This window comes from Antrostomus carolinensis, unplaced genomic scaffold (assembly GCF_000700745.2).
Source record: "Antrostomus carolinensis isolate BGI_N321 unplaced genomic scaffold, ASM70074v2 scaffold11530, whole genome shotgun sequence".
NCBI lineage: Eukaryota > Metazoa > Chordata > Aves > Caprimulgiformes > Caprimulgidae > Antrostomus > Antrostomus carolinensis.
Window position 1 is genome coordinate 5245 of NW_010289118.1, and position 13890 is coordinate 19134.

The window sequence follows — 13890 nt, forward strand, 5'->3', positions numbered from 1 at the left end:
TTCTCATAATCGCCCCAGAAGAGATTATTGATCCAGAATAATTAGCCAAATATTTCTGTGTGATTTATACAGCCTTAGCTACAATAGACAGATGACAATATTACAGCCAAAATCCAACACTGAGGTCTACAGTTTGGCTCTCTATTAGGTGGGGTAGCATGTATTGATAAAACATGTGTTAACTTGTTTTGCTTTTAACATAAATTAAATGGTATGATCATTCCCAGGTCAGAGTATGACTGCAGTAGTCTCCGGCTCCCTCTGCGTGCACTTTCACAACACAAAGATCTGAGCGGGCTATAGACTCTCCCGACATTCTTTACATTCTCCTTTGCAAGTAGTGCTACCCTGCCTCCTTGCAGAGGTCGTGTCAAAATACACTTCTTCTTGCAAGGAGTAAATAGCACTTTTAAGACCTCATTTATCATTAAATAAATATTGTATGTCAAAATACACTTCTTGCAAGGAGTAAATAGCACTTTTAAGACCTCATTTATCATTAAATAAATATTGTTAGAGTGTATGTAGCTTGCCTCTGCTCTTGCTCGTAGTAAGGTTGTGGTAAGGTCACTCTGTCAGTGTCTCTATTTCCTATTTTATGTGTTTTTACTGTACAGTAGAATCAAAGCCAGCATTTTCTCAGGTACACTTTCATGCAAAGTCACTGCAAGTACGCAGGATCCCATTTGACGGTTTGATTAGCACTGCTGACGCAGAGGACTGTACGGTGCCCTTTTGTTTCTTTGCTGCTGAAAGCACTGTGAAATCCTTGTGTTTGAGCCTGACTTTGTGGTGACCCTGTATGCTAGAAGGATACTAACGTGTATCTGTTTTGCAATGTCAAACCCTAGAAAATGCTCTGCAGCTGAGAAGGATGACAAGCAAGTCTCTTGTTTAGTAGTCATTGTATGAGGAATCTGCATCTTCACAGCTTTTTAGGTTTCCACAACCAGAAAGAGTTCATAAAAGCTGCTGTGCTGCAGAGCAAGTGATTGATTTCTGCAGAGACTCAAAAGCACATTGTATTCTGTGTAAGACTTTCCTGATACCCACGAGCTGTCAGACTTAGAGTACTAATAAAGCACGAAGGAGAATTTGGGCTTTTATATAAACAAATTCATAATGGATTTTTCTGTTCAACAGCCTTATTGTAGCCTACATAAATGTCAATGGCAAATTACCGAACACTAGCTGTTAGTTCTCATTTAGGATGTTAGTAGTATATCAAAGATTCTTATTGAAAGTTCAGAGCATTATCTTTAAAAAAAAAAAAGAAAGAAAAAAGAAATATTAGTATAAAATAATGAGTATTTTGGGACATCTTAATTAAAACCTTTTTAATAATGAGGGTTTCCTAACACTTGGGAAGGGTGGGAAGCCTGAACCTGCCTCTTGTCTGAGGTTCCTGCTCTGCTCAGTGATAGTTTCATGGACTCTGTTCATGTTTCGCTTTTGTTTGCCATTTTCGTTGGGCATACGTACAACTCATGGAAACTCTGCAGGTTATATTTGTTTATTTGCATTGTTTTCAAGAGAGACTAATAGATTCATTTGTATGCAGGTATCAAACTGGTTTGCCAATGCAAGACGTCGCCTTAAGAATACTGTCAGGCAACCAGATCTTAGCTGGGCTTTACGAATAAAACTGTACAACAAATATGTTCAAGGAAATGCTGAACGACTCAGTGTAAGCAGCGATGACTCATGCTCTGAAGGTTTGTTGATGCTCTTTTTATCAATTTTAAACCAATTAAAATATATTTGGAAAGTATCAGATACCCTAAATAGCTCTGATTTATTACAAAATGCCCTCAGGGCAGCTGCCTTTACTTTTTATGAATTTGGTGCCAGTTTTGGCTCCCAGCTACTATGCAACCTCACAAAACAGGATTTTGTAGGTTAATTGGGGTGGCAGTCTGGTTGCATGTGATTTGCCTGTTTTGTACAGAATTGTTACTAGAAAAATAATTGTTAGTTCATTCGATTCTACAAACTTATAGCTTTAATTTGCATTAAATGAAAAAAATTGGTTACATTTGTTGTTTTAAGGAAATGAGAAGTCTCTTGAGTTACTTTGCTTGATGGAAGGACTATAGCAATATCACATCATTAACAAGAGAATCCGATTAACGAGATAACCTGATTAACTTCAGTGGGACTTATTATATGCTATCTGAATATTACTGTATTTATTTTGTGTATTTTACTAGCAAATGTTTCCTTAAAAGGTGCACTGAAATTCTCTTCCTTATCCAAATTGATGAATGTAGGATTTTTTTTAATAGCACTCTATATTTTTTAATAGAACATCTGTATCAATTATGTCTGTGGGTGGTTTTTTCACTAAGCTGTGACGTGGAGATACATTGACAGGAACAAATGCTACAGAACATTGTCAGAAACGTAGCTGAATTTTCAGAAGAACGTGTTTCAATTTGTACTCAGTTTCAATTCTCTTTGTTCCAGTTTCAGTTTGTATTCACATTTCTTTGGTTTGCACTTCCCTTTAAAAGATTGGTTGCAGGACAATTAAAAGAGTATAGTTTCAGCAAATATGCTTAAATATGTTGTAGTACTCAGGAGAAGCAAATTTCAAGTTGTGATAGTAAGAATTCAGCTTATTCACAGGGATTTTGAAGTATTTATTATTGATTTAGGGCACTTCTCAATTTTCTTTCTACCTGCCTTGTGTTGCTCATGAACAAATTAGACCCAGACACTGTTTTCTACAGTTAATTAATTTGGGATAGCTGGAACATCTGAGAACCCTGGGAACTACTGTGAGCAATGTGTGAACAGAAGAAAATGAAAATAATTGTCTAATGCTGAAGTCTGAAGTTATTTGTCTAGTTTTAGTTACATGTATAATAATTTAAAACATGTAGAGAAAGCCTCTTGTTAAATATTAGGTATTCAGTACATTACTATGTCTTTTCTGCCTTTATTTTCAGATGGAGAAAATCCTCCAAGAAATCATATGAGCGAAGGGGGATATAACAAACCAGTTCACCACACTGTGATTAAAACTGAAAGTTCAGTAATAAAAACAGGAGTGAGACCAGAAACAAGTGCCAATGAGGATTACGTGTCACCCCCCAAATACAAAAGCAGCTTATTGAATCGTTACCTAAATGACTCATTGAGACATGTCATGGCTACTAATGCAGCTATGATGGAAAAAACAAGGCAAAGGAATCACTCTGGTTCATTTAGTTCCAATGAATTTGAGGAGGAATTGGTGTCTCCATCATCATCAGAGACAGAAGGCAATTTTGTCTACCGGACAGGTAAGGGATTCTTTCTGCATCATTTCTAATACTGCTGGCTTTGGTGGATGGTGTCACCTGGAAGGAGTGTCACCTGATTGTGCCTTTTATGAGACTGGATATCCTGTCCATCCTCTCATGTGAGAATAGATCACTCCTGTCCATCCTCTCATTCACTGGAGAAGTTCTGTCAGCAGTACTGAAGTTAAATGCTGTTATTGACTGCTACTGAAGCTGCTTTGCTTTTTGAATGGAGCTATGGGGCTGATTTTTTCAGTGACACTTACAGGCTGCTTTTCTCAGCACTAAGACAAGCCTGAAAAAGGATAGAAGTCTTGAGCATTCTGTTACAATAAGGGAGGACTAGAGAAGGACTAAAGTACTCCATGGCCCCAGCTGGGAGGAAGAGGAGGGCTTTGAATTTTCAAGGTGACTGTTTGTGGCACTTACATGAGCCATAAGTCCCCCAGTGCAGCGCACATGAACATCTTCCCCTGTTGTATGGCATCTTTTCTGGTACATGGCCCTTTGGTGCTCATGCATCTCTTAGGAATACATGGGTTAGTTTAGACTAATTTCTGCATCAGACTCCAGATACAGTGCACTGAACTAAGGGGCCACAGACTTGGTCATTAAATATCTTGGCTTAATGTTTTTGGAAGGGTTACACATAATTTGTTATTTTAATCTTATCAATAAAAACATAAAAGCATGATTTCTATCATTTGTTTTGTTACCAGTTAGAGGAAGGCACATGGGACTACCTGGTTCATGCCAGTAAATTGCTGTAAATCAGGGCAAGATCAGGACTTACTCAGGTCCCCGTGGGGTAGGGAGTGCTGGAAGGCTCCTCTTGTGAAGCTTGTTCTGCATTTCTTTGGGGACGTAAGGCAAAGGCTCTCCCCTTATCTTTGAAAAAAGTGAAGTTTTGCATCTGAAGCTCTGGAAATCTTTGCCAGCATCTCAGGATTTCCACCCATCATAGCAGCCCTTTGCATTGTCCCGAGGCCTTTCTCGGAGGGCTGTTCAGCCAGGGACCACCCTGCAGGCAGCATCACTTGTGGGGTGTCCCTTGCTGTTACAACCTCTCATGTTTGCAGCCTTTGCCCTCTCTTTCCTGGCACATTTCATGTGATATTTTTTTTTTGTCCCTGGTGGGGCCACAGGGATTTCAGGAGGCTGTATGCTCTGGTGGGGGTAGGACCACGTTGGCGCTTGCAGGTTGTCAGGGGATGGCCAAGGTGGGGGCGGGGGGAGCATAGAGAAACAGGATCTCATGAGGAGCAAGAATAGTGCATGCATGAAGAATAAGTTTCAAAATTAACTCTCTCTGTTCGTTTAGATTTTTTTTTCAACATACCAAATGCATTTGGTCCTCATTATGAGCGTATTGTCTGCCAAGTTTTATTTTTAAGTGAAAAGTTACTTAAGAACAGATGCAGCAGCTCAGATATGTAAACTTCTGTTTTTCTGTACTTTTATACCATAACTTAAAAATGGACACAATGACTTTTTAAAAATTGTAATAAATTTGCTACTGAATTAAGTTCTTCTTGCCAAGTTTGAAGCTGCACTGAGAAGTATGATCTTTAATGAGAAGGCCGAGACAGGCACACTGTAACTGTGTGAGTTCACGAGCTGGGCTGGAATGACTGAAAACCAGTATATTTGTCCTTAAAGTTCATAACTGACGTTCCTGGAACTTCTCTTGAGATCATATTTAAGTGCGTTCTTAAATATCCTTGTTAACGTTTTGAAGTGCTGTGGCCTTTGATGAGAACACACCAACAGCTCTTAGGATTTAGGTTTTTTTATTGTTTTACACTTCTGAAGCAGACAAGCAGTAGCCTGCTGATAGAAAGAAAAAGATTGTGTGCACACACTGTATTATTTGGTATATCCTTCCTATATATATGAGCACATTCAGGAAATAATAGGTACAAATTGGCTTTTTTCATCTACAAGATCACAGTCCCATTAATGATTTTCTGATGATGTTATAACATGCAGGAATTGAGCCCTTCACGAACAAAGCAGATATTTTCAAGTTATCATCCATTCATGAAATCTGTTTACAAATTGATTAAATTATCCAAATTATTGTTAGATAGGAAGAGATAAATAAGGATGTTTTCTTTTTTTATGTCTTTCTCTGTAATTTGACTGCCTGGGATGGCAGTTCTCAGTGCAGTTATGTAGCAGACCTGTATCTGTGTTCTCAAAATTAGTTGCAACCCATTTTGGCTAATCAAAATAGTAGTGTATAGCTGACTGTACCACTTCCTGAAGGCAGCAAGTGTATTTTTAAGTGAGATATAACCACTTATAAGGAGCTCCCCACTGCAATTTTTTGTTAAGTGAAACATCTAATTTTTAACACCAAGGGGTTGAAGCAGAACTGTGAAGTCCCTACTAGATGTTTTAGTTTATGCAGATGTTTTGAGGAGTATGTGAAAAAGCACAGAGTGAGAACTGATTGACATTTTATTTTTCAGAAAGGTTTGGCAAGGTCACTGTGCTTATAAGAGCAGGCAGTCATTGGTGTTGAAGCAAATACTTTATTGTACTTCCCCGGAAAAGCAACTTTTTGTAGCATATAATGAGCAGAAAACTTACTCACTGCTTCTGGTTCACGTTATGGTCTGGACCCTGATTTCAGGCACATCAGTTTGTCCAGGGTGACTCTGCTTGCGCAGTGCTCGAGGTCAGTGTGACCACGTGCATCTCAACAGCCTGCGCCAAATTAACAGGGTCGAGTGCAGTGTCCAATGACAAAAACAATAAATTACAGTTTAAAGTTTATAAGGAAAAAGGGTTGTACAGTTTCCCATTTCAGTCATTAATATGCTTACAAACATTGGACCATATGCTACTCTAGCTTAATGCAACTGGGAAATCCCGTGTAAAAGATCAAGGACAGGCTGTATAACCGACTGTTGGGAGAGCAGCTTCGCTTTATACCTCTGCACGATTATTGCGAGCTGGTGGGAAGAGGCTTTAGCACTGGGGCAGGAGCAGCGAGCAGCGGGCTGGGTCCCTCACCAGCACGGTGCCCCTTGGCTCCGTCCCGCTGTGGCTGCGTGGCCTGGGGAGCTGCACGGGAGGCAATGCGGGTGGCTGGCGTGGGGAGAGCGGAGCAGCCAGGGAAGAGTGCAGCCGCGCTCGGATATGTCCCATATGTAAGCATTTCTGTCGTAAGCCGATATGCTCATGTATATAACGTGACATACGTGAATGTGTTCACTTAAGGCAGAAAATTTCAGTGCAGATTAATCCTAGTGCAGGTATAATATATAAATATATATAATTGGTCAAATATGTTTTTGAAACTGTCCGCTGAAAGGGTTGGTTCAGTGTTTTTGTTTAGTTAAAAATCCATGTTGGAGAACAAGTTTTCATTAGCTCCTTGGCATGCTGTCATTCCCAGCAGGTTCGCTGTGTGACAGGAATAACTAAAACCAGACTTGCCTATCTATATTTGTTGTACAAACGCACGCAGAAACAACAGTCCAACTGCAACTAGCACTCCAGAAATCTGTAAGGAAAAGATCTAATAATGTTTATAGTGAGGTTGGACATAAATCTAAAGTGGCAATGTCAGTCTTTGGTTTACGGATCACTAAAACACTGACTTTGTAATCACACTGCATTGCTCTGCGAGTACCGTGTCGCCAGTCACCTGCGGGAACAAAATGTTCTGCATCGTTATAGAGCAAGGAAATGAAAAATCTCAGCTTTCTGGGATATCGCTGTCTGGTGAGCTGTGTTTGGTGAACAAAAGCAAAAATTAAAATGAGAGAAAGAGAGATGAAATGGAAGGTCAGGGAGTTGTTTTGTTTTGTTGTTTTGTTTTTTCTGTAGGCAGATTTTCATTGATTTCACTTTATATGCTACTTAGCACAGTAGAAATAAAAGCCAGAACAAATAAAAATAGTGAGGAAACTAAAGACTTGCAGGCCTGGAAAGGAGGATGACTGGTGGAATGACTGGTTGATTTTTGAAGGTGTTTGATCTCTATTTTTAGACATTTATACTCAGGAGTGTGTTTGGTTTCTGATGTTTCCATTACTGCTGCCTTTTTCTTTCCTCTCACCTTCCTTTCTTTCTTTCATTTGAATGTTGCAAAGTTTGTGATATATATAAAGCACGATACTGTGTCATTTATTGCAGCACACTGAGCACCTCTGGTGAGACTCTCAGCACACTGCAGCATCGGCCCCACATTCGTATAGAGCACTTAAATGTAAGGGTATAGCCATGCACATAAGTGCTGTACAGAGACACACGCAAGCTGCAGAACAGTGCTGTGATTTTGTGTGGTCCTTGCCAACTTTTCCTCGCAATTTAACATTTTTAGAAATTAACATGTAATTTAAAAATGAGCTATAAAATTTAAAAGCATAATATGAACACAATGGAACCTGTTTTCAGAAACAACTCGAGGGACCTGCAAAAACCACTAGTACCAGTGACTTTTGCAAGTTTGATCTAAACGGTGCTGGAAACCTTGGGGATACTTTAAAATAAATGGTAACCTGGGAGAGCTGAAGGAGGTCCTTGTTGCAGATCCTAATGTCATCCAGAAGTGAAATGGAAAAGGGGAATGTCAAGTACAGTATTAAATGCACACAGCAGCATAACTGCAATTTGAAGGTTACACAGTTAAGATCATATTTCTGCAGGAATTTTATTATTATATGACCTGATTCATCAACACTGAAATAGCATGGCATTGAGAACTGAGAGGAGGATTGCATTTAATTTGCTGTTCTGTTGTTTTTTCTAAAGAAAGATTAAAAGGAAATGGCTTTACTACAGGGACAGCGTCAGGTTTAATATACCAGATGTGATAGCGCAAACTTGAGAATTTTAAAGATCCTGCCCACTCCCCGCTAGTTAAGCTGGTTGTTCACTTTTTGCATTTCTTTCAGTTCAAGCAGTGAAAATAAAATAAGCTGTTTTTTCTTTCTAATTCAGTTGCTCGGTTTCTCGGTATTTGAGCTGCAAGGGGAATGGGTCCCGATTATTTTCACATGAATCTGGAAAATGGTACTTCATCCAAACTGAATCTTTTTTGTGGAAAGGTAGCAGTTTTAACCAGAAGGTTTCAGGTGGGGGAACGGAGGGAGAGAGCGTTGGGTGGGCTGAGAGCATCTCTGGCCCTGGGGGCAGAGCACCCTCCCAAGAGCCTGGGCACCCAGGGGCTGCCTGTGGGCAGGGGAGAGCTTCGCCTGGAGAATCGCTGGGAGGGGAAGCAGCGTAAGCTTTGCTGAGCCAATTCTCTCCACTCCCTGCTTTTAATGGTCAGTTTGTGGGAAAAGAGAGTACTTGTTTTCTCACAAGTGCTGGGTGCAAACACTGTGCATCCTTGTTTTATCCGTTTGATTTCAGATGCAAATGGCTATGAATGTTTTGAGCTTTTTTTTTTTTTTTTAACCCAAAATAATAAAGGTTGGGCTGTGTGTGGGTCAGATGTGCTTCTAATAGCAGCATGTTCATGGATGTAATTCGGTTATAATTGCTGTGGAGACCCCACGGAGCAGAGGAGGTGTGTGTGCACCTCTGCTGCTGGTTTGCTTCTGTTGATGTCATGGCAAATTTTCCACGTACTTTAGTAAAAATAGGTCGAGGCAGTTGTTTGGCTGCAGAGGTTTTTCTTCAAGTCAGCTTGCTTCAGGGCAGCACGTCTCAGGACTCCTGACAGCTTTATCATCGCAGAGAATGAGATGTTCATGCACGGATGATTTGAAATGGAAAAGATGACAACATCTGACCAAGAAATCAGAGAGACTAAAAAAATCAGGGGATCAGCCATGTTGCCATGGCCACAGGTTGCTGCTGCCCGTGCCGTTGCAGCAGCCTGCCTGTGTTTCTCTGAGACTGTTAAAATTTCCCCAATGCAAATATTCGAGCAGCGGCCAAAAAAGCAGCAGACCCTCGCGCTTGCCCAAGACCTCTCTCAGACACAGCAGGAAAAATGTATAGTGCTGTCACCGATTGCTAACAACTATATATTTTAATATTCCTCTCCAGAGTTAGCCAGTGCTCCGGGCCCTAGTGAAGGCTGTTCTCTGGCAAGCCTTGGGTCTCATTCATTTAATGAAGGTGTGTGTGTGTGTTCAAGGAAAGAAATATTTATCCCCATTTTCCCATTGTTCAAAAGGTCTTCAGAATTATGCTCGGTCTTAAAACCTGGGGCCAGCCCAAATGTGAATATTTCAGGAAATTATGTGCATGGAAAAGCACATGATCATAAATCAGACTGTTTTCCAGTTTTAGCTGTAGATTGCATGGCTAGTAATGAATATAATAGGCAAATTAGTAAGAAAATTAGCAGTTAATTTAAGGAGAATTTAAAGAGTGTGTGAAACTACAGCTTGGGAAAATTGATTTAGTGAAATGGATGCGATTCCTTCTCCCCTTCCACTGCCTGAGCAGCGTTTTCCTTGTAGCCAAATTTCTGTGCAGATCTCTTAGACCAGAAGCATCAGGCTTCCATGCTGCCTTGCACCGCACCGGCTGGCCTGGCTTTTGCACCGATTCAGGGGATCCTCAGCCTGGCAAATGCCAGCTGGCTGCAGCCACTACCACTGCCAGCGGTGTCCTGCGTTGCAAAGGGGAGCACTCCTCAAATGAGGAGGGCAGAGGGAGTTTGGTGTGAGATAACGAGGTGAGATAATGGAAACACACCAGCTGGAACGGCGCAGCAGAAAGCCCTGGGCACTGCAGCCCGGGTGCAGCAACTGGGGACAGAGTGGTGCAGCACTGGGCAGGGACCTGGTTTTGCATCCCATGGGTCATCCCCGTGGCCTGGCCACCCTGCACTGCAGCCACACAAGCAGAGGGACGCTGCCACTGCGGCTTTCCCCCAGTATGCTTTCCCGTACCTGGGAAACCTGTCAGCGAAATGCACTTATCAGCTGTTTGTGCCAAACAGGAGATGTAGGACAGTGAATGTGAAAAATAGGGCACAGCTTTAAACATGAAAGAGAGAAAAAGAGGAACAAAACACACGAGTGTTTGCAAGGTCAGAAATGCAGAGACATGTACTGTCACCTCCAGCCAGCTTTGCCTCCTGCACTGAGACATCTACCTGTGGCACCTGTGTAGAGAAAAAAGAGAAATTACCAGGACGAAAACCAGTGAGTTATTTTTACATGTGAAATCTATCATCTCTGTCATGAGTAACTGCTGTCTTTGGTGACACTTGTTACCACACTAATCTATGTGCAGTGCAGCAAAGTGTGACCAGGAGGGATGGAGTACAAACAGTCAGGCGCAGGCAGGACGGGGCGGTGGCAGGAGGGAGGACGAGAGCTGGACTTTTCACATTCTGGGGCAGTAAATTTAAAGGAATGATGAGCCCATAAAAATTTGATTTCTTTCTGGAAAAATGTCTGAATTGAAACTTCATACCTGGTGTGGGGTTCCTGTGTGTCCCAGCCTCCGTCTGCTGCTGGGGAGAAATAACATGACTTTGGGTAACGTTCTGGTTGATTCTGCTTGTAGCGCGAACTGTCGCCTGCACAGTGTTACAGTGCTGCTGTTCATGTTGGTGTAGTTAGGGCTGTATCTGTGTTTCCATTAGAACCCTTTTAATCCGCAAATTTATGACCCAGCTGTAAAAATTCAATCCAGACTGAATCTTGGCATGGGCAGTGTTCGTGCTCACATCTGTGGAAGGGATTTAAGCAGGTACATCCCAGTAATAACTATCCGAGTTAGGCTTGTAAATTTAGAGCATGATGACTGCTTAATAAAACTGTGAGCTTCTCAGTAGTCCTGGAGTTTGAAATATTTTAGACCTTTGGAGAGACTAGTGAAAAGCAGCTTGTTTTGTATTCAGTCATACAGCTGTAAATAAAGACAATGTTTTGCTTTTTTCTGCATTTGTTTACATGCACAAACACAAGCATTTTCCTTACCATGGCAGTATTTTGATGTGGGTGGCAAACACCTGAAACTATGCAGGGTCTTGCTGCAAAGCAGGGTGTGATGACTCCCAGGTAACATAAGAAATTCTATTCACACTGGTGCAGACAGTAGAATTTATCTATTGATCACACTAGAAAAAAATAGGGAAATAAAAAGACCAAATTGTTTTATTTTGAATGGGATTTTTGATTGGATTCTTAAAATATTTTCAAAACTGATTCAGTGTTGAACTGCTAAATTAGTTTTATTCACCATCACTTCCCCCAATTTTAATTTTATTTTCTGAAAAGCTACACACTGAACGTGCCTGACCAGGTAGACGTAATCTTATCTGATTGAGCAAATCCTATTTCCCTTTGCAGGTTTGTGGTTTTTGAAAGTCATTCTGCAACTTAAAAAAAACTCCTTTATGTGTTTAACTGAAATTTTTTAGGTCATTTGTCCATAATGTGAATACCAGAAACATAATGATAAAAGCAGTTTAGCGAGACTAGACTTCTGATCTTCCATGTGTTTTCACAGAAAAGCTTTTGGGAGGGTTTTGGCACAATTTGAGAAGTGGATTGAACGGGGGGAACCTGGAATCTCTGTGTGGATGAACATTAGGCTGTGGATGAGTTTATAGCCGGCCACTTGGAAAACTCCTTGGTTGTATTCGGAAAATGTAGGGAACCTACGGACATTGTTTGTGTATGAGATTTTTGCCATCCTGATGGAGGAAGGGCAGTGCTCAGAAAAACACCTGTTCTGGAAAAACATCCCTTCATCTGTAAAGCTGAATTTCCAATTATCCAGAAACAGAGAAGCAGAGTTGGATTCTGTTGTATTTGATCCACTTCACTCCAAACTTAAAAAATGGTGTATGAGACACAAAAGGGTCGATGTGGAAATTATCAGTGATTACTAAAGTCCATTGGAGGTCTTTTATGCTTTGTGGCATTAAATTGGCATCAGATAGCCATATTAGTTCTGTTAAAGGAGAAATATATCCTAACAGTCAAAGCACACAGAAGGCTTGTACAGTATAAGGGAGTTTTATGTGAGGTACAAAAAAAAGGAGCAGGAGTTTAAAGCAGGAGAAGTAAATGGCATTGTAGAAAATCTGGAAAAAGTAAAAACAATTCAACCAGAAAGAGATCCGATAAACTAGAGCTGGAACAGCTGAAAAGAAACACACGAAAACAGGTAAAGTAAAATTCCAACAAGCCATGAAATGTGTTTTCCTTAGTTTTTCACAGTGGCCTTGAAAACTGATGTTGAAGACTCTATATCTGTTCTTTCACTGATGGCCAGGAGTTGAGGTTATGATGACCAGATCGTTTGGTATGGCACTGACATTTCAAGTTAACAAGGATTGCCAAGACTCTCAGTTATGACACTAAAATATACTGCTAGTTCTAGGGCCAATTTTCAGTCCCTCCCTCATGCCTCCACATTGATTTAGGCAACAGATGCATGAAAAGCAAAGCAGCATTCAAAATAATCCCTCAGCTGAAGCTAGGGGAAGGCTGGCTAGTGGGCTGTTGCCAAAATTCCTTAAATGTTACAATGTTTTACATTTCTAAATGTAAAAACTTTCTTTCCAATGCGAGGTACCAGCCAAACGTCTTAGTTACGGTATCTCAGAATAAAAACTGGCATATGGCCTTGTGATCATTTGTGGGTATTGACAGATTTACACCGTCGAAGATCAAGTTAAATGTTGTCGGTTTCTCCATCTCCCCTTTGTCAGGCTTTTTTTCTCTCAGTTATTATTTGTCAACTCAAATCCAGTTTGCTGGAAAAATTAAGGCTCTTCACGACCTGGCTCTTCAGGAGCAAATTGCCTCAAATTCTTTCTGCTAGCCAAGGTATTTTGTAATGCATTGCAAAACAGCAGCAGGATTGCTCTTCTTGCACTAGATGTACTTTGTGGGCTAGACACTGTGGGCAGTTTTAATGAGATCTTGGTGTGCTGAAGAATTTGTCTCGGCCATTGACTTCAGGGAAACTTTCATTCTGGGTCCCTGCTCTTCTAATTGCTCTTCCTATCCCAAAGAGCAGGGTCTGGCTTTGCCCTGTTGTGTGCTGAGCCGCGGGGACCCTCGACCAGTGACTGCTCGGGGAGCAGGTTCTGGAGATGACGTGCAGATTACAAGGTCTGCTCCCAAGTATTTGTGACAGCTTTGACCAGGAGGGGTGGTGGATTGCCCGTTACACCAATACACTAAAATTCATTGTCCTGCTTTTCTTCCTCTCATGCTATTTGGCTGCTTGGTTACTGCACCGCTAATTCATTTCACCAGGATCATCTTCAAATAAGGCAACAGCCTTTGTTCCTTTATCAGGGAAAGCTCTGGGTGGCTGTAGCACTGCTTGTGCTGGCAGTGAAAGCAATGTCAGTAAGAGCCCAGTGCAGCCTGTGAGACTGCTGTCAGCTGGGGGAGCATGGGTGCTGGGGGAAGCCTGGGCCCTTCCTTGTCCACAATATCAGGATTGCAATTGTTATGGGCTTCCCAATTATTGAATCTCAGTAGCATTGGATGTTTAGAGACACTTTTGAATTGGGGAGAACCCAAAAATTCTGTCCTGTTCTGGCCAGCTCTAGAGCCTGTAGTGGTGTCTGTAATCCATACAAATCTTTGATACACACACGCGCACACAGACACATACATATTTCCTCAGTTGATAAGGAATATTACAATGATGA

The 13890-nt window shown here is 41.2% G+C and overlaps 1 protein-coding gene across 1 annotated transcript in view; it reads left to right on the forward strand.

The window, feature by feature from the left end:
- The first annotated feature begins 1555 nt into the window (after positions 1-1555).
- MKX (mohawk homeobox) overlaps positions 1556-13890 on the forward strand; it is a 36586-nt gene continuing 24251 nt past the window's right edge. Inside the window, exons 1-2 of the mRNA XM_010169060.2 lie at positions 1556-1715; positions 2952-3287. Of these exons, the coding sequence (XP_010167362.2) occupies positions 1556-1715; positions 2952-3287 (496 nt within the window). The remainder of the gene's footprint in view (positions 1716-2951; positions 3288-13890) is intronic.